This window comes from Sturnus vulgaris, chromosome 13, assembly GCF_052056855.1.
Source record: "Sturnus vulgaris isolate bStuVul1 chromosome 13, bStuVul1.hap1, whole genome shotgun sequence".
NCBI lineage: Eukaryota > Metazoa > Chordata > Aves > Passeriformes > Sturnidae > Sturnus > Sturnus vulgaris.
The window spans coordinates 8318311-8337880 of record NC_142255.1 but is presented as its reverse complement, the minus strand read 5'-3'; the positions used below and the strand labels follow the sequence as shown (position 1 = coordinate 8337880).

At 37.3% G+C, this 19570-nt stretch overlaps 1 protein-coding gene and 1 long non-coding RNA gene across 2 annotated transcripts in view; one reads left to right on the top strand and one right to left on the bottom strand.

Moving 5' to 3' along the window:
• The first annotated feature begins 2243 nt into the window (after positions 1-2243).
• On the top strand, positions 2244-15038 carry LOC106851779 (uncharacterized). The gene is made up of 3 exons (XR_015806627.1): positions 2244-2457; positions 12780-12840; positions 13502-15038. It is a non-coding gene; the product is annotated as an uncharacterized LOC106851779 (long non-coding RNA).
• WDR72 (WD repeat domain 72) overlaps positions 11221-19570 on the bottom strand; it is a 92415-nt gene continuing 84065 nt past the window's right edge. The window contains exons 18-19 of the mRNA XM_014873965.2: positions 17299-17397; positions 11221-11517 (exon numbers count right to left, since the gene is read on the bottom strand). Coding sequence (XP_014729451.2) covers positions 11462-11517; positions 17299-17397 — 155 coding nt within the window. The 3' untranslated portion in view covers positions 11221-11461. The remainder of the gene's footprint in view (positions 11518-17298; positions 17398-19570) is intronic.

Below are 19570 nucleotides of genomic sequence, written 5' to 3'. Positions count from 1 at the left end.
CTAATATAACTGCAATCTTCACGTTCATTATTAAAATAGGACTCAATAGGGAATATACAGTAGTGGATACAAATAAATGCCTACATGTACACACGCTGGACATGGATACAAGGCTTGACTCAAAATACTTTGGAATCAGTAAGCCTGCTTTAGTGGGCCCACAGCAGATAAATGTGATGTTGTTAATATAAATTTGCAACTTTAACTTCTAATGCATTTTAAAAAATAGTAAACATTTAAATTTAGCAACTCTAATAGGAAATATTTTCCACCTTCACAAAAAAGTTTCATAAACGAGACATTCATCATAAGCATGTGTAATTTTGTCTCTCTGGCCACAGGATTTTCTGGATTTATATGCAGGATAAACTCTGACAGTCTATTCACACCCTAAATTCTTAAGATGCCACTCAGAATATCTCATAGTGGATTCACAGTTATTGCTGTTTCTTTAGGTTTCACTCTACAGTACAAATCAAAAGTACAATGAAACTTCTTAGGAGAAGGAAAATTATGTTTAATCTCTTAATATATTAATCAGTTTACCTGCATTTTTGCCATGAAAGAAATATAACAGCTTAGTTTCAAAAGGTCAGTAACTTCTGAAACACTCTTGATTCTCTTTTTTGTCTGTAGCTGAGAAAGAGCAGAGACCACTCTATTCTCAGCAGTAAAGTGCTTCTGTCTACTTAGCTAAGTCCCCCACACACTCTGTAGCTCACTGGTGACATATGTCCAATGCTTCCCCAGGTTTAAAAGAAAAGGAACTCACATTTTGCCAAAGAAGAGCCAAGACCACAGAGATGAAATATAAGATAAAGTAGTAACACTGCAGTGGAGTGAACCCAAATGGGACCTTGATTTTTTTAAAGTGACGTATTACAGACATAAACCCGAGTTGGAGAGATCAAATCTATATCAGCAGCAAAAGCTAAGCTCTTCAAAATTTAGCAGGGCTCAGATCGCCTGGCTAGGCTTGTTCTCATCCTTCTGTGAGATGAAAACGTAATAGGAAACTCTAGCAAGAACATGTATTTTCAGCTCCATGATTTGATTAATATTGGTAGAGCACTTTCAAGATTACTCATATTGCATAGTATGCATTTCTCTTGAAGAGGATTCAATTCACTTTTATACTGACTTTTATCACATTCAGGAATGCACAAATACTATGCTTTACTTACATCCCATTATCCTGTGCATACCCTTTGTATATACATCCGTAATAGCCATGTCCCTCAGACATTTTCCTGGCAATAAAGCCAAATACCAGTAGAACTGAAAGTTAGTTTGACTGAAAAATTATTTTACCCTCCAGAAAAGCAAGGGCATGTTCAAACACATCCTATCAGGCATGGTCATCAGGAGTGTATTAGTTGTTGTAGGCCAAGAGCATGGAGATTGTTCCATCATTTTATCAATTTATGTAATTTTCCATACCTGAGAATGTTACCTCACTCTAATTTGCCAGTACAGACACAGCATCTGTTTCTACAGTCAACTTACAGTGAGCCATACCTCTCATATAAATACACAACTATAGTACTAAAACCATGAAAAAGATAGAAATACCTCATAAGGAAAAAATAGATTAGTACTTAATTTCACAGTGTTGGGCTCAATAGACCAAGGTTGCCAGAGAAACACAGTTATAGATTAGTTACGCCCATTTTTGTCCTATAAAATTTTAAGCATTTTATTTTCATTATTACTTACTTTCTAAGGATAGCTCCAGACACCCAGGCATATTAGTGTGATTTCATTAATAGACTTTCATTCACTGGTAACATTTCAACTGATAGCTCTGGGAGCAGAAAGAGAATAGAAGTGCTCTTGCTGGGAAGTGTCTGAGGGCAGAGGAGGATGAGTATCTGTTATTTTTTTTCTGGATGCCACTGCAAAGTTTTAGCCAAGAACTGACACAGAGGACCTTAGGATAGTTTTCACAAGAACAGTTCAATGCATCTCACTTGGTTGTCACTTTTTTCAAAAACACCGTTGTGCAATGGCAGTGGTGTGGAATAGAAGTTGAATTTCACTGTAGAGATAGCTACATTTCAGTGGTGGCTGAAGAGATCCCAGCAGACTTTGTAAAGCACTTTGGGATTCTTACAGATGAAAGGTGCTATATAAATGTCAGGTGTTGTTATACACCACTTAGGAAAAACGTTCCCATTTATTCCTCTGGATTTACTGTTCAGCATTTAGAGATAATCGTCATTGCTGATAATAACAGTAAGAATCGCATCTTGAACGCTGCAGACTGTGCAGATTGTTCTGTATTCTCCTTGTCTGTAGCTGGAGGTCGCATACTGATAAGAAGGAGGAATGTTTTGACAATGTGATTATATAGAACAAGCTATTTTTCATATTATATGGTCAAAGTGCCACTGTCAGAGTTATTTACATGGCTGCATCATTTACAGCCCAGGATTATTGAAAAGACTCAGCTGAAAGGTAAGCTGCTTTCATGACGATATTCAAAACAGCATAGTACAACAGCTTCCTGTAGTAGGGCCATTTGTTTTACTGTATTGCCTCTCTATACTTGTCTAAGTTCTACTCATTCATTTTATTAATAGGTTTTATTTAAATGCATGCCGAATGTTTCTAACAATGCTTACCCAAGCACTGATTAGAATTTGTTAGAGGGATTTCAGTGTTTATCCTAATATGAGCATCTTCGGATTTTGGTTTTGTTTAGGTTTGGGGGAGCACTTCTTTTTAGCATAGCAGAGTTCCAAATGTAGTTCAGTATTGATTTTAACAAGAGTGTAAAAGGCAGATGGCTTTTGCCAGGTAGATGAGTAATTTCAGCAGTGCACCAACAGATCAAATGGTCTTTATAGTACTGGAAAACAATCCTGCCCCAGCAATTCTCTCAACTGAGTAACACCTGAATATAAAGAAACTCACATTTCCCCTTCCTCTTCTGCTTCCCAGTCTCTCCTCTCCGATTTCTGTCTTCCAGTTGGGGTATCTCATTAACCTGCAGGCTCTATTCCTGCCTCATTATCCTCTCCTGAACATCTGAGGGAGGCTGAAGTGAGGCTGTATTAACCCACTAATTGCTGCTGACTGAGTGATGCCCCTGAGCCCTTTTGGAAGCAGCTTTGGCTGAATGAAAGCTGCTGGAAGATGTGGTCCAGAACCGACTACTGGATAAGTACAGGAGTAATCTACAGTGGGGATTCCTTTTATTAAAACCCTGGCGAAACCTTTGTGTGGAACGGAGCTGAGTCTATCTCTGAGGAAAGCGTGCAAGCTCCCCTGCTATTCCCAATGTTTTTTAGTAAAGAAGCTGTAAAAGCATTAAAATGTACAGAACTACCTTCTCTCCTTCCTGCTAGCCAGCAAGGGCACTTTCCCAGCTAATCCAGAAAAATTACCCCTCAGAGAAAGACTAAATGCTAAAGAAAACTTGATGTTGCTGAGATTCCTTTTACAGTCCCATATCCCTATCAAAAATGCCACAAGAGAGCCCAGTGCCCAAAGCAGCATGGGTACTGTACCCAATACCTGCAGAATTGTAGTTATGGTTCTATGTATCCTATGCAAATTCCCAGAAATTCCCAGTCTTCCTAGAACATTGACATTTACACCCACATTCAGAGCACTGTTCAGAATTATCATAAAAGATCAGAGTGCAGCCTGGAGGCCAGTGTAATCATAATTTGACCATGCTGGTATATTTACTCTAGATAATAGAGTTTATTTCTTCTTATTTTTCCTTTTTGCTGCTTTTACCTTGGTCTCTCCCTGTGGAAGTTTAACTACTGACTATCATGGGAGGAAGAAAAAACTCAAAATCCTGGAAAAAGTGTGATAGATTTTTCCCACACATGAAAGAAAACCAGTCAAATAGTAGGAACAGAGATTAGACTATATAGATTAAGAGGGGTAACACATGAGGCTACATGTTCCATGGGCTAAGCAAAAATTTAATAACAGTTATATGTGCTTAAAGGACTTGCATAAGAGAAGGCATTTTTAAATGAAAAATCTAGAATGAAACCTGAGAAGTACTTATGCAGTTAGTCAGACATGTGACTTAAGATATGAGGAAAGACATTTCTAAAATCTCATACAAAAAAACCCCACAAAACTTAAGTTTTACTCCAACAGTATCATAAATTCTTCTCACACACAGTGTTAGTACAGGAGAAACCAAAATCATGGAGTGTCTTTCAAATATGGACTCTTTGCAAGTGAAGTAATATTCTTGGGTATTTAGTCAAATGAACATGTACACAGAGTAGGACACATGCCCATCATAGGATAGGTGGTACATCCATCTAACTCTTCCTAGAGATTTCTTTATGGAAACCACCAAAGAACCTCTGTAATTTAATCACTGGCTGCTGCAACTGGCTGCCTGCCTGTTAATTGCTTGGACAATACCCAAATTGTCAGACCAAAAGACCACCCAGTGATTCATTGGGCTGTCACTTCATATAACCAAAGCAACAAATATAAGAAAGAGTGCCTGAAATGAGTCTTTGCTTGTGATGTCTTCTCTGATATTTTCTCAGTATCCAATCCGTTAAAATTGTTTATCACCTTCTTTAAAAAGCTTGAAATGTTATTGCTGCAAATCTCAAGTTCCTAAGGAGCAGTTATAGTCCAAAGTGATTCTGCAAAAATATCTCTAAGAAAAGCCAGTTTGGTAGTTCTAAGAGTTTCTATATTGTACTACTCAGGTGATTCTGCTGCTTAAGCCCAGTCAGTTTGGGCAGGGATAACGAAAATCTACCAACAATTTATTATGGAATTTTGCTTTTGTATTAACTTACAAAGTGCCATGACCATCCTTTTATATACCCTTACAAAACTGCTCCAATGTACTACACAGAGATAACACTAACATGGTGACAGTTATTTTAAATTTCTAGGAGCTTTTAAAATATATTTTCATTATAGGTCATGAATAATCAGCACTATATAAATATAAATTCTAAATGTATGCTTGGTTGCAATGCATAGAACTCTCCCATAACTACACTGAGTATATTACCAGTGAGGTAGAGGGAAGGTGAAAAGATATTTTTTATTATTTAAGCAGTGGCGTAATTTTGAAAATATAGGAAAAAATTATATTTGGGAGACCTTGAAGCAGCTTTTTGACCAATATCTGCTCAATAGAATGAAATCTAACATTGATTTAATGGATGCTATGAAGTGAGAAGTAAAACCCATCAAATCTTCAAAATATATCCTAAAAAGCAGCAAAAATATACTTGCTCTCAGCATGCATTAGTCTGGAAGACATTTAAGAAGAGAAGTGCTTTTCCCATTTCCAGTGTCCAAGGCATTGTACTCAACAAGTGTAGGAGAGACAAAAGCTGGCTGCTTCAGTGCTTTGATGCAACACGTGTCCAGTTGCTGCTCTTTTCTCATCACTCATCTACTTTTACTGTTGTCACACATTTTATCAGCCAAGAATTTCTGCTTTCCCTTTGTAAATCCTTTGTCTGAAGCAGCAGCTGAGGAGTGCTGTCACTCCAGGACATGTATCACGACATCTGTACCACGTTTCTGGTCACAGCCCCATTAGGCATTAGAGGATTGTTAGGTCAGAGCCCATGCACTGATTGTGGAGTGAAGCTGAGCCAGACCCTCCCACGTGGAATCCTGGCCTCTGCAGAGTGCCTGACAAACAGCTGGGTGATCCCCTGTGCCAAGGGTTTCTATTTCACACCACACAGCAAGGGCATCTGAGGGATATCAGCTCCCGGTTCTCTCCCAGCTTCTGCAGAGGGTTAGAACAGACCTGCCCAAATCTGCAGCTGTGCCAGCTGGCTGGGGGTGGCTCAGTGCCACAGTCTGCCCACTGTCCCAGTTACTTCAGCTGATCCCATAGTCAGTGTGGACTAAACCTCCACCCAATGCATCCTCAGACAGGATGCTATGGAATGACATATGCTGTCCATTGGATATTTCATCTCCTTCTTCAGCTGCTACTGGTTTAGAAACACTGATCTACTTTGTATGACAGCTCACCATAACACTACTGTTTGCCCCCAGCATTTAAACAATATTTTCTAGTTCAAGTCACTACCATCATTATGCTTGTGCTAGTTTTCCCTCTGTGTACAGTTACACATGTAACACCTGCTTTTATCTCCGAGGGCCTGGAGATGATCTCACAAAGTGTCCCTGAGGTTTCAGCTGATGCTGCAGAGACTAAGACTGCTAGATAGCTTTGATTCTGGGTCTCAGTTTTGCTGCTTCTCCTTCAAAATCTCTACACTTTTCAAAGATAAAGATATTTCAACCTTCAAAATGCTTTTTTTCCAGATAATTCATGATACTTTCTATAAAGCATTGAAATTACTAGAACCTATACCACAAAATCTTACACTGTGTATCCCACTACCTTTATCTGTCCTTCCTCTTTGTATCTTTGACAAGGATGTCCACAGTCAACGCCTTTCCTGCCCAGGCTGCTGCTTATTCTGCAAGGAAATACTTTCAAAAACATCCCGTGTGTCTTGCAAACTAGTACAGTAGGAAGAATTCTAGAAATTTAATATACAGGGAAAAAAAGTCAAAATGTAGAAAAAATTAATAATGGCAACTATATTAATTCAGACAGATATGACTTACTGTTTTTTAAATACTGATACTACAAAGTTAAAAGCTTCTTTAGAGGCACATGTTACTAAACTGATATCCATCTTTAAAGTAATCAGGCTTTCAGTTCAGTCTCAGCAATAATATTCTTAAACATGTTTTTTTCGAACAAACACAAGAAAAAGCTGGAGTGAATTTCAAGGCTTGAGTGCTGCTGCCATCTACATGGCAGGAAGACTATAAACCAAAACAAACAACAAAAATCTGTATGTTACATTTACTGGTCAGAGCTGTAAGTCTGCAGATCAGTGTGATCATAGAAAATACAGTTCTGAAACAGAATCTTTTATACCCTGAGTTTCTGTGTGGAAGATTTATGACGATTTAGAGTATAAATTCCCCATATCCTTATTATCAAAAAGATAACACATTATTTAGATAAAATTTAAGAATAAATAAGGAAAATATCACTATTTTACTAGTTTTGGATATTGTTAATATTTTTCTGGTGAGTATTATGTTTCAAATGCAAAAAAAAAAAAAAAAAAAAGAAAATCTGCCAGTTGATGCAAAACCAGAGGGACTAATGTGCTTAATGAAACGACATCTATTACTTGCATACACTACTTACTCCAGTGAGGCTATTTTTCACAACTGTCTTATTGTGAGTATTGCAGAGGAAGAAAACCAGTTTTTATTGCTATATTTGCATGGCACAATGTAAATTCAGGCAGCAAAACTCTGTATTCTGAAATTAAACCTTGAAACAGACAAAAAAGATAAATGTAATTAAATTTGCACTGCTAAGAAATTTTGTCAAGTGCACAGTCTTCTCTAAAAAAAATTTGCAGATGTTTGCTAAGTTTCATAATTTTCCACGTTGTTTAGCAACTCACACTGCTTCACCTTGGCAGCTCTGTTTGTACTCACCCATCACAGGCACAACCATCAGGTGTTCTTGCTGAGACGTGCCTCTGTCCCACAGCACAGCTCTCAGACACACTTTAAACTTTCCAGCAGGTGTCATTCAAGAAACAAACTTCCCATGGGGCCCAATAAGACAATCTCAGGTTATTGTGTGAATTTTATGTTGCATCCGAGTTCAAAACTACTTCTCCAAAAGTAAAATTGAATTTTCAGTTTGGGGTTCTATGAATTCAAATGATACCTCAACTCAAATGTTAACAGTAATGCTAAGGTCTAGCAGTTCAGACTACATATTCAATGAGAAAGGAAAGACCAGTCCTTGAAATTCCTCTGCATCCTTTTCTCATCCAAGAAGTATGGCCTGCAAAATCCAGCAGAAATATCCACTACAAGAAGCAGGATTTTGTCTTCACAGGTTCCCCATCACAGATGTGGGTGCAGTGCTATTCAGCACTGGCACAACAACTCTGGGATTTGTGCTGGAGCTCACTGTCCTGTCTGCCTTCAGAGAACTTGTTCTTTCAAAAGGAATAAAATCCTGGGCAGAGGTAATGCTGCTTACTGAACTGTCCCCTTCTTTTCTGAATTTTCAACACTTCAGCTCAGTCAGACTTGCAAAACCTTTTCCCTTGCTAAACTCACAGAATCTCGTCAAGTCCCATGCTAATGTGCTTTGAGAACATCTTTCACTGGATGAGGGAAGGCCATTACTTCACAAAATACAACCCCAAAATGGAAGCAGTTTATTGCAATTTAAAATTTAAAATATATAAATGCTACAAGAGATTTCAAAATATAATGTTTGGATTTGGAGACATAAATGAACAGTTCAAACTTTAGGGAGGATTCCAGACAGGAATATAAGTCAGTGAACATTCAGTATGACCAGTCAGACACAGTATAAAAACTCAGAATCCCTCAAATAAAAGAGATGCTGAAGAATTTTGATTTTGTCTTATACTAAAGCAGTAAGTGCTTTTTAATTTTTTTTTAATAATATAATGAATTATGCATGTAATGTAAAAAATGTTTTTAGGATTTGAAAGCCTAAAGTCTATGTTTAAATACGATCCCTGCACATAGTACCCTAAACTTCAATTTCATGCTCATTTCTGTGTGAACTGTCCCACATTTCCACTCTGGTTTGCTTGTTCCTCCTTTGGTCTTTGCACTGAGGCCAGTGCTTGCCTCGGTACACAAACAGTAGTGCAAACATAAGTGAGGAGACACAGAAGCCTGAGGCTGGAGTGGGGAGAAATCCCCACTCAAGGTGAAACCACACCTTGAGCTGTACAGGTCATTGGACCTCTTGACTTCTGTATGGAAAAAAAATATAAGCCAAACCAAAACACCACATTCCTTAAGTAGTTTAGGTATTCATGAATTTTTTCCCCATATTTAAAATTTTAAACAACTATTCAAAAATATTAGCATTCCTTTTGACAGGATTCCTTCAGAGTAACAAGATAGAAAAATATATTCTTAATTGCCTTGGGACTTTGTTAAAAACTCCATCTCTCTAAGCATGAATGCAGTGTACATCAAATCACATTCATAAAATGCTTCTTCAGTTTGGCATACAAGAAACTATTGCAGGAAGTTCATCTGTATTCGTATATTCAGCTCTGAAATTGTCACTTTGTTGCAAAAAGATTTTTCTGAGTGAGTTCATTGTGAGCACATATTATAAAGTTGGTTGTTTGAAAGACATCCAGAAGACAAGGGGAATATATTTGCTTTACTGGGAAATAAATGTACCTAATAAAAAGTTCCTGCCTTACCTTACTGATCCTGTAATGATAATTAGCACAAAGCACGCACAAGCATGTGCCAAACACCGATCATCACTGCACAAACCATTCCAGAGGGCTGCCTGTATTGGCAGGCTGCTGATGTGCACTGCTTTGCAGAATTAAAGACAAGCAATCAAATATCATGTTGCACAAATGTAATTGCTATTATAGCAGTGCTGGGTGTTATGGACAATGCCAATTCCTCGAGCTGAGAGGAACACATCAATTTTTGACATATCTAGATGAAAGAATTTTCAAAAGATTTGCTATCCTGGCCCAAGTGAGCAGATGCTGAATCAAAGCAGTGATGCTTGCTGTGAATGGACTTTTTAATGTCCGTGGAAGAGACTCCTGCAACAACTGGATATGGTGGTTTATATGGAAGAGGAGCAAAGGAGAAGACAGGTCCATCCTTTGTTTGCAATTTTTTTCCACTGTCTGCAAGGTCCTTGTAGGGCTACTAAGTTGCTGTAGATATAGTTACAATTTTATTTTTACCTTCTTAATGTTTGTAACTCCCATTCAGCCACAAAAGTTAAGAAGAAATATGTCAGCTAAAGACATGTTCTGACCTCAGCTGTGTTGTGCAAGTATAAATACCTCAATGGTGTTATTCCACACATCCAGCACAAGAAATGCAAGAGTGAAGCTGTAGCACTCAATATTCAATCACCATAATTCAAATACAACCACATATGAACAAAAGATACATTTTAGAGAGGAAAACACCTTCGACAAGGAAAGTTGTTTCTGAAAAATACCAAATGTGTTAAAACCATTGACTTTTCTGCCCAAAGATGCCATTTTTCTGCAGTGTATTCACAGTCACAGAAAAAATAGCATTAATTATCTTTATCTTCTCTGGATTGCAGCGAATTTGAATTACATATTCTTTAGTTGAATGAAAACTGGGATACTTCTCACAATGCCCTTCCTCCACCCAGTGTATTGGCAGACTGTACACTGCACTGAGGGACATGGACTTATGGGATATAAAAAAAACAGAAGGAAGAAGCTTTCATGTCTTCTTCATTCAAACCATACTGTGGCAACAGAAACCAGGTTTTATCACTCCTGTAGCCATGACACAAGGAAAAAAAGAGATTCATTGCCATAGAATCTTTCCACACTGAAGAAATCTCCACTCTCCTAGTTAAGGGATCTTATGGCTAATGTGACAATTAGAAGGGATAAATCAGACCAGGATTTCCTCCATAAGGTACAGATCCATAAGGCACATCCTCAAGACCTTTGCCTTCAGTAGCACTCCAACTATTGGCAACAAAGAAAGTGAGCTTATTGCTCTGAGCAGTCATTATTTGTCAAACAAGCTTAGCTCCCACAGAATATCAGGTGATAAATGGGTCTAATCAGCTGTATATATTCTACAAATATAACAATATAATATTTTTAGGAAAAAAAAAGTAAAAAAGGTATAGCTGCTTTTGCCAACGAGCACAAATTGATATTCAATGAAGTATATCATTTCAGAAGAGGACCCCAATAGGCTTCTCCAGTTCCATACTGCTACTGCATTTCTACAGATGATGGTAATGGCAGTTTTTTGGGAAAAGGAAAATTTGCATCCTAGACATGACCAGATTTGTTTTCAATTCCCCATTCTCTCCTGTGCACAGAATACTCTTTGTATTTTAGTTATTTCTAAATATTCCATGCTTCATTCAAATTGTGAATTAATTGCACTCTTTTCAGTGAAAACAAATTTTCTAATTATTCGAAATGCATTTGGTTTTGCTCAGTGTTAAAATGCTATTGGTAAGAGAAATCAGAAGGAAAGAGACGGAAAAATTAAAATTTGATGTATGTAAAAAAATACTAAAATTGATATAATTGTTGCATGGTAAAGTTTGAAAGATCACTACAAAACCAAGTGAATGATTTCTAAAAATGAAGAATTGGTATTTTCTATATCAAAAGTACTCAAATTTAGTTGAATACATGTAAATCTATTAGCAATGGAAATGTGAATTGAAGCCAATAAATCAGCCAAAAGAAACCGATTTTATGGAAGGTATTTCTTCTGAAAATGAACTGTTAAAGGTACCATAATAAACACAAAAATCCACTTCATGTCCACCACACCATATATGTCCTATTTCTTGGCTGTCTTCTACATCTTCTAATTCCTTCATCTCAGCGGGTTTTTTCTAACACACCTTACAGGAGCACACCTTAGATATCCAGGGATGTGGCTTCATGTCATCTGGAAAAGAAATGCACGATTTCTTAATGATTTACAATTTGAGGCTTAATGATTTTACAATATGAGGTAATAGCTGAGACTTTGTTATTAAAATATATGTTATTTTACAGTCTTTTTATAGAGTAACAAACTCTATAATTTTTGTAATGGAATAAAAACTTTCAGCACCCTCATATTAATATTAAAAGATCCAGAAATCTGCCTCCAGAAGACTGTTCACATTATAACTGATATACCACAGGAAGCAATACAGAACCCTAATCAGCTCAAGAGATGTATGGCATTCCTCTAAACTCTTCTCCTGCCCAGACTTCTGCTTCTTCCCTTCTTTTGCTTTAAAGGAAAGCACTCCAGTGGATCAGCAGAAAGATAATTTCTATCTTAAACTTATAGGATTTTATGTTTCCTCTGAAAAATTTTCTCTTAGCAGAAATAATCCTACAATAGCTGTAAACAGAAGTAATGTTGTATTATGTTTTAATCCTGTCAAGGCATTTTAGAATTCCACAGAAAAACTTTCGATCACCAATTTTAACCTTCAAGATTTCTTTTAATTTGAGGTACAGTAATATTTACAACCTGAATTTTAAATATTACTTGCATTAGAAATACTGCTCAAACAGGTACCACCACATCTTTCATGAGTATATGAACACTGAAAAGCAGCAAACATTATTTTATTCCAGTCTAATGAATATTTTGTTAATTTATCATATTATCTATGATCTTTCTGCCTATCTGTATCATAGACACAGAGACATATGCATTTTATTGATGATGATTATTATGCAGTCTTCTGAATTCACAGTTTAATTTGCTATTAAAAAAACAAAACTGAAAGCAAGCAAAAAAACCACAAATCAAACCAAAACATATGAGTCACAATTCTAGTAACCCAGAACAGTGATAGGATATGACACTACATCTACTGCAGTGAAATTATGATGAATTCATCCATGCCTAAGCTGGAAATTCCAGAACTTCTTTCTGGAATAATTCCTGGGCACTGATATTTTATCTACAGTCCCCGGGCCCATCAGTGCCTGTGACCAGTGGGCTGCCCCTACATTGCATCTTCTCCCTGCTTCATGCATCCTCACCAGCAACAGCCTCCAGCACCCCATTCCTAGCTCAGTCCTCATTTACTGCCTCCTGCTTTCAGGAGGATGCAAACACAGAAAATCATTACTTTCTAGGGTGCTTTGTAGCTGAGAATTGACTGAATATTTACTTTTACATTCTGCCTGTGTTCTGATCAACAGCCATAGAGGCGACACAATGCTGATTTTAAAAATACTCTTCAGTGGATGGAACTTGGAGCAGGTAAGTGAATATCTGATGCAGTAAATATAACTTGCCTGATAACAAGATAGTCACACTTTTAGTGCTGTATTTTTAAGCACAGTGTGGCTAATAAGAATGCTGTTCTTCATACATTTTTATTTCTATTTGCTGCAGTTCTGCCTCTCACACACTGTATTTCAGGGACAGCCAAAGACCTTTCCCATCTCTGTGCCAAGGTCTCTAAATAGGACAAGCAATAAAATAAGAATGCCAAAACTGCTCAGATTTTCCCTAGTATCTGTTATGCACCCAGAATTACTTTCTGTCCTGAAAAATGAAAAATTGAAAAGAAAGAATTTTTAATATGTGCAATGGTATTGGAATGAAGGGATGGGAGAGACCATGAGCTGCAGAAGGGACCAGGCAGAGACTGTCTGATACTTAAGACTATAAGCAAACAAGGGTTTTACCACTTACGTGGTTTCTATCCAAAAGATGGAAAACACTATACTTTCCATTTGCAGCTTCCAATTCAGTCTTCCATTAGTGAGGCTCAGTTTCCCCTCTATTACCAAGTGAAGTAATAGTCTATTTCCTATTCTGCTGCAATGTGTCTTTTGGGGAAAATAAGAGGGAAGAGGCATCTGTGTCTACATGGTTTCTTGTGACTTCAGCTCAAATGTATTCCTTTTTCCCACAGGAGCTGCACTTGCCGAACCCTCCTTAGTGGGACTGCCCCACATATGAAAGCTAAGACACTTCAAGATGTGTTTAGATCCACTACAATCCTCTTAGATTTTGACTTACACAATTCAGAGCATTATCAATCCCCTTAGGAACCATTTCTTCAAGATTATCTGCATATGGGGTGTAAATTTTTCACCACTGTTTGTAGAAGAAAACTCAGGTGAATAGCTCAGACCAAGGAGTCTAACTAACACATCCAGGGACACTCACTTTCAGCTTCTTTTTCAGTTTCCTTAAATGTGGAAAATTTGTCTGGTAAAATGGGAAACTGCTGGGAATATTTATTTAAAGAAAGAAGCACTTTAAGTGATAGTGCACTCTTTATGGGAGATTGATATGATTAAACGTCAAGTTCTACAGAAAACTGTTGCAAATCTTATCTGATTATTATGTTCAAGGCCAGAGCAGAGACAAGTTTGAAAAGCCAAGGCTTTGCATGTCAAACAGGAGTAGTCCTCAGCATGTGGGGGAAAATGGCAGTGATAAACCTACTATTAGGCATCTGGGAGAGAAGCCCAGCATCTCCTCTGTGTGGGGCCTAAAATAGACATGAGCCACTATCACAGATAATGGCAGCCTGTAGCCACATGAAGGGAGAAACTAAAATCCATTTCACTTAGACAAGAAACTGCAGTCTGATATTTACCTGTGTCCATCACTTGTGAAAAGTGTTTACTGTGAATTATCCAAGAGAAAAGTGCAGGTTGAGGGGTTTCATTACCTATCTGAGAGTAGTTCAGATCACACATTAAACACAAAAAATCACAGGTAAATCTTGGATTGGTGTCTTGGGTAGTCAGATGGATTCCTGGTATTCATCTGAGTATCTGCCTCCAACACTTGCTGGAGGCCCATGTGCAGAGTAGTGAGAACATGTGCAGACACAGAAAATGTGCAAGTAAAACAGAGTAAGTTTCATGTGATTTTTGAAAACAAAGATCACTTTGAAAATCAAGCTCATTCTAATGTCAAGGAAAGAGAATGTGCCTTTCACCACCAAAAACCACAATGTACAGATAAATGTGTTAATGGCTGCTCTACAGCCTTCCTTAATCTGGCAGAAATTGTAATAGAGAACCTGTTCTAAGAATAGTTGGAATTCCTTCCAGGTATATTGTCATTATTTTCACCTTTTCCTCATCAGAAGAGAGAATAAAATAAATATATTTCTTAACATCACTTTTGCACCTATGACAACACCTTGTAAGTGAAGCGCAAGAGACTCTTTGTGGATTTATTAATAAAATCTTATACATTAAGTGTGTAAGTTTGCCCAGACTTTGAATATGTGTGAGAGAGATTCTTAAGTCACAGGTTTCACCGAACCAAATGCTGACCTCCCAAGCATTCTCAGGATCCATGATTCGAAGTTAAAGCACCTGAGAAAATCACAGCCAACTGAATGTCATATTATTGTTTCAATGTTTGCTACTAAAAGTAAATGGTAAGCTTTAAGTAAATGTATTGTGTTACCAAATCTTTCCTTTCAAACAAGCACTTCTGTCAGAAGTGTCTTAATTTCTTATCACAGAATTTCATCCGCACAAGGAGCAATAAATAATTCATGTTCCTAGCTCTTTGTTGTGTGTCCCTGAACTGCACAGAGCTGGAAGGCTGACAGCTGTGTCAGGACAAGCACCAAAGATCTGACATGACAAGTGACTAACAAGTTTCTTTCAGTCTATAGTGAAAGAAGACAATGGCATAAAGTGCAAAAACGAAATCCTGAAACAAAATGAAACTGTTTCTTTCTCTTTACCTAAGTGTTTGCTATGAGCTTATTTCCGACCCATAACCTCTGGTCATTTTATAGTACTGCCCAACCCCCTTTACTCCTCACATTCGCCTGGCCATTTACGCCTGTCCACGGATCAATATGAGCAATTCTTGGAGAAATACGATGTCTCCATGACAACCAAGCCACAAATTCTCAGTGGAAAGCAGTGAGACCAGTAGTGAAATCTCCTGAGGTTTTCAGACCTATAAGACAAGATGTCTTAAAATGCAGGAATGGACAGAAACAAAAGCCAGAGTAATTCATTGTTTATTACTAGTTTAATGATGTCAGATGGACCGACTGGAACTCAGTTTTTAAGTTTGGATGCTTTATCAACATGTATTTTTGCCAGTCAATATTCATCTCCTGACAAGCTTTTATTCTTTCCATTACTTCATATAGATATGCAGAGTGTAGAATTGGATATGTAAGTTCCCATCCAAACAGGTACACTTTGCCAGAGAGAATTAATTTATGGTTAAAATTAGTGTTATCTTTAAGGTGCATTAATTCTCCCCTGAACACTGTCGTGCCACCTTGCTTAAATCCTTTCTCCCTTCAAACCTGATCAAATCTTGGACAATCCATATTTTGGCCCGTAATTGTTGTTGAAGGGACTACAGATGGTTTCTGAAGGAGATACTAAACACCACAGATTGTCAAACTCAGCTCCTTTCTGAGTAGATTATCTATTTCTTTCTAAATCTCATGCTGCTTTCTGCTGGACAACACCGAGTCCAGGTCTATGTGGTTTTAAAATGAATAGATATTTACAATTCATTGGTTTCAATTATTGTAACATATACTGGTGTTCATTTCTCTGGAAAAGATGAAAAGGGAATGTAGTTCAAATCAGGTATATGACAGTAGTTGAACTCCCAAGGAATCTTGGAAGAGTGGAGTGTGCTGAAATATAATCCCCCAGACATGGGTCCTATCCGGGTTCTGAGATGACTTAGGGGACCTGACATGGATTTCAGACTGCACCCTTTGACTGAAAATTAAATCTCAGCAGTGCTCCTTGGGGAAGGATCAGGGGACTGTTGGCAGCTGCCCCCTGTCAGCACAGGCTGCAAGATTTGGAAATCTCTTAACTAAGCTGACAGGCCGCAGAGACGATGAATCAAAAATATGATACACGGATCAGCACACAAAGATGCAGGAGGGTACAGAGAAACCAGATAAAGCAGGAAGGAAAATACCAAGTGAAAAAAGATGTTTAACTCTTTCACTAATGAAGACTATGTACAGGTTATGTGTATTGTGTATATGGGTCAAGCTCACAGTTTGCTTAAAAGATCTTAGTATTTAGTCGCACAGAATGTTTTTAATCAGCTGTGACTCGATACAATTTATATTTAATTGTTTCCTTTTGGGATTCATTTAATAAATTTCATAGATGTTCCATAACGAGAAAGATAATGAAACTACATGAAGATAAATCTTTCGCTTACCAAAAAGGATGCACTTTATGGATGTTCCTGTATTTAGCTGAATCAATGTTAAGAGTCATTAAAATGAAATAATGATTGTGAGCTGATTTAAAGGAAAGAATCAAGCTATTTAATGCCACCAATTTGCTTTCCTCCAGAGAAACAGTGTTCGAGTGCCCACTGCTGCATTCAGCTGCAGTATATACAGTACTTCTAATTTTTCATAATCTCACGCTACCTTCAAAGGGTCAGACGTTGTACATATATTAAGTAAGCAGTGTAGTCCAAAAGTAATTATAATGAACTAGTAGTGTCAGCTTTCTTTTTGGTCATAAAGCCTTTATCCTTTCTAAGACCTGAATTCCTGATGAAAGAGGAAAGGATAACAGCTCCACACTGTGACCCCTGGAGGTGACCATTAATTTGACATTGCAGCTGCTAAAAAGGAAACAGCATTACAATGTGCTTTTTTTTACAGACCCAAAAGCTGTGTCAGATTTATCACTTGATACTTGGTGGCTGTCTTTAAATGCCTCTCACCTGGACTCTCAGACTCTTCCAAGACACATCTGTCAGGCGTATCCTCCACATCTTGGAAGTTTGCCGAGTTGGAGCTCTTGTCATGCTTCAGCACACTGACTGGAGCAAGAAAGAATAAAAACACAGGGAGGGAGAAAAGTAATGTATGCAGAAATCAACACTTCCTGGTTTTCTGCAGAGCTTTCAATGCTGAAGACATAATTTGTAAACACAAATAATAGATTTAAAAAATATAAGCTACTTATATGCAACCACAGGACAGCTGAAAAATCTATAGATAAGAATGTATGCAGGGTGAAGTTTGAGGCATCAGCTTAAATGAGGTCCCTTTGAAGTTGAAAACCATTTTTTTCTTACAGAATCCTAAAATAATAAAATAATTTAGAAGTCATAAAAAACCGCTTATCTTTTTCACCAAACAACATAAAAGATCAATTAGATGGTTTTGTAATTACTGGAATAATTCAGCAGGGAGAGAAATGGTATATGTTTTAAAATGAAAATACGTTGAATACAACAATCTGGAATGTAAGAAAATTACTGATAATTCCAAAGCGCAGTGAAACCCAGACCTGCAGTTTGAAGATTACCAAATTTGGTTACATGTTTTACTTGATTGCTAAAATAATTTTAATTTCAGAGCATATAAATATTTTCAGGTAAACAATTACCTGTCTATAAATGACTTTCTAGTTCACTTGGCTTTGGAATAAATTCCACATAACTTTTCCTGAGCAGAAGAGAGATATTTCCCTTGTCAAAGTCCATTTCCCTCTCTTCTGCTTCATATCTCTACATGGAGCCACAAATACAGCTTGAAGATGAATTATAATTATTAAGCAGTATATTATAGCATAGCCCAGTAAAGACTAGATCTCAATTTTTCTGTCCTGTTAAAACTCTTAGCTGATCCTATTTCCTAAGACAATAACAGTGGCTAGAAAACATTTCTGTGTTTTTGTAAAATCTAGAAAAATAAGCAAAGTTCCAAACTTTGGGGATACCAATGGCTATGCATAATCTTCATGTTCTTCTGTCTTCTTCTCAAAAAAGGAAATTCTTTCCCTTATAAATTTTGACGGATTGTTTTTTTTTCAGACCAAATGAATATTTGCTGAAGGATTATTAAATTTAAACACCTATTTAAGTTTTCCTAGATTATAAGTGAATCAACAAAGCCTCAGGGCAGTATGCAGACATGAGGAGCTCAAAAGACACATATTCCACTTCAGTGCTCTGTGCTTTCCATGGGTTTGCAGCTAGTGATCCCAGGTCACCAAAAGGTTCCATCATTCTTGACCGCAGCAACTACACAGAGTCTGTTTGAAGCAATCAGGACTTCAATACTATTGTGGAATTAGAACCTTGAAAATGTAATATTAAAACATAATAAATAATAAAACATACGACAGTGGCACCACGCATTTCACCTGAAAAAACAAAAAAACCAGTAAATTTTGCTTAAAAGGTTTACCTTGGATAGCAACAAATAAGTATGCACAACCCTGTGCAGGTAAAACAGGAACCATTGACATGATAATCTCCATAGGGTGTGTTAACATTGAAGAACAATTACAGTAACTAATAACAAATGTTCTTGTTCACACATAAAAAAGCTACGATATGTAAAGGAAGAAATGTCTTGAAAAATATCTGTGCTTTTCTCTTGTTACAACATTTTAATAATTTTCAAATACATTAAGTGAAGAGTCCCCCTTCAAAAGAAAAATTGGAATATACAAGTACTCATATTATGTTTAAAAGCAAAATTTTATGCCAAAATTTTACAGCACTTTTTTCTAAAACCGTTCTTCATGCAGTAGAGTTAGCTGCACTCTTCTGAGTGACAGATTGAGTCATTATAACTGCATGAATTTAAAATTCAGAACTACTCTGAAGTAGAACAATAGGAAAATTTCCAACAGAATGCCCTGTGATGAAAGAGAGAAAACAAAAAGTACAGCTATGCCTTTGGAGAGAAAGCAAAAAATCACAAGGCCTGTCTGTTTTGGTCTAATAGTAGCCACCAAAAATTCAGAATCAGCCTTTCAAAATGAATTTTGTATTTTGACCCAGTCAAGAACTATCATAGTGAACCGAAGAGGGAAGACACTTCCACAGCACCAGAATCAGCTGCAGGTAGGAGCTGCCAGACTTCCCTACTGCAAGTCTGTGCTGAAAGTGCCTTACATGGGACTAAACAAACCTGCCCAAGTGCTCTGCTCCTTCCCAGGCCATGTCAACACGAGTCAGGTAATTTCAACTGACCAGC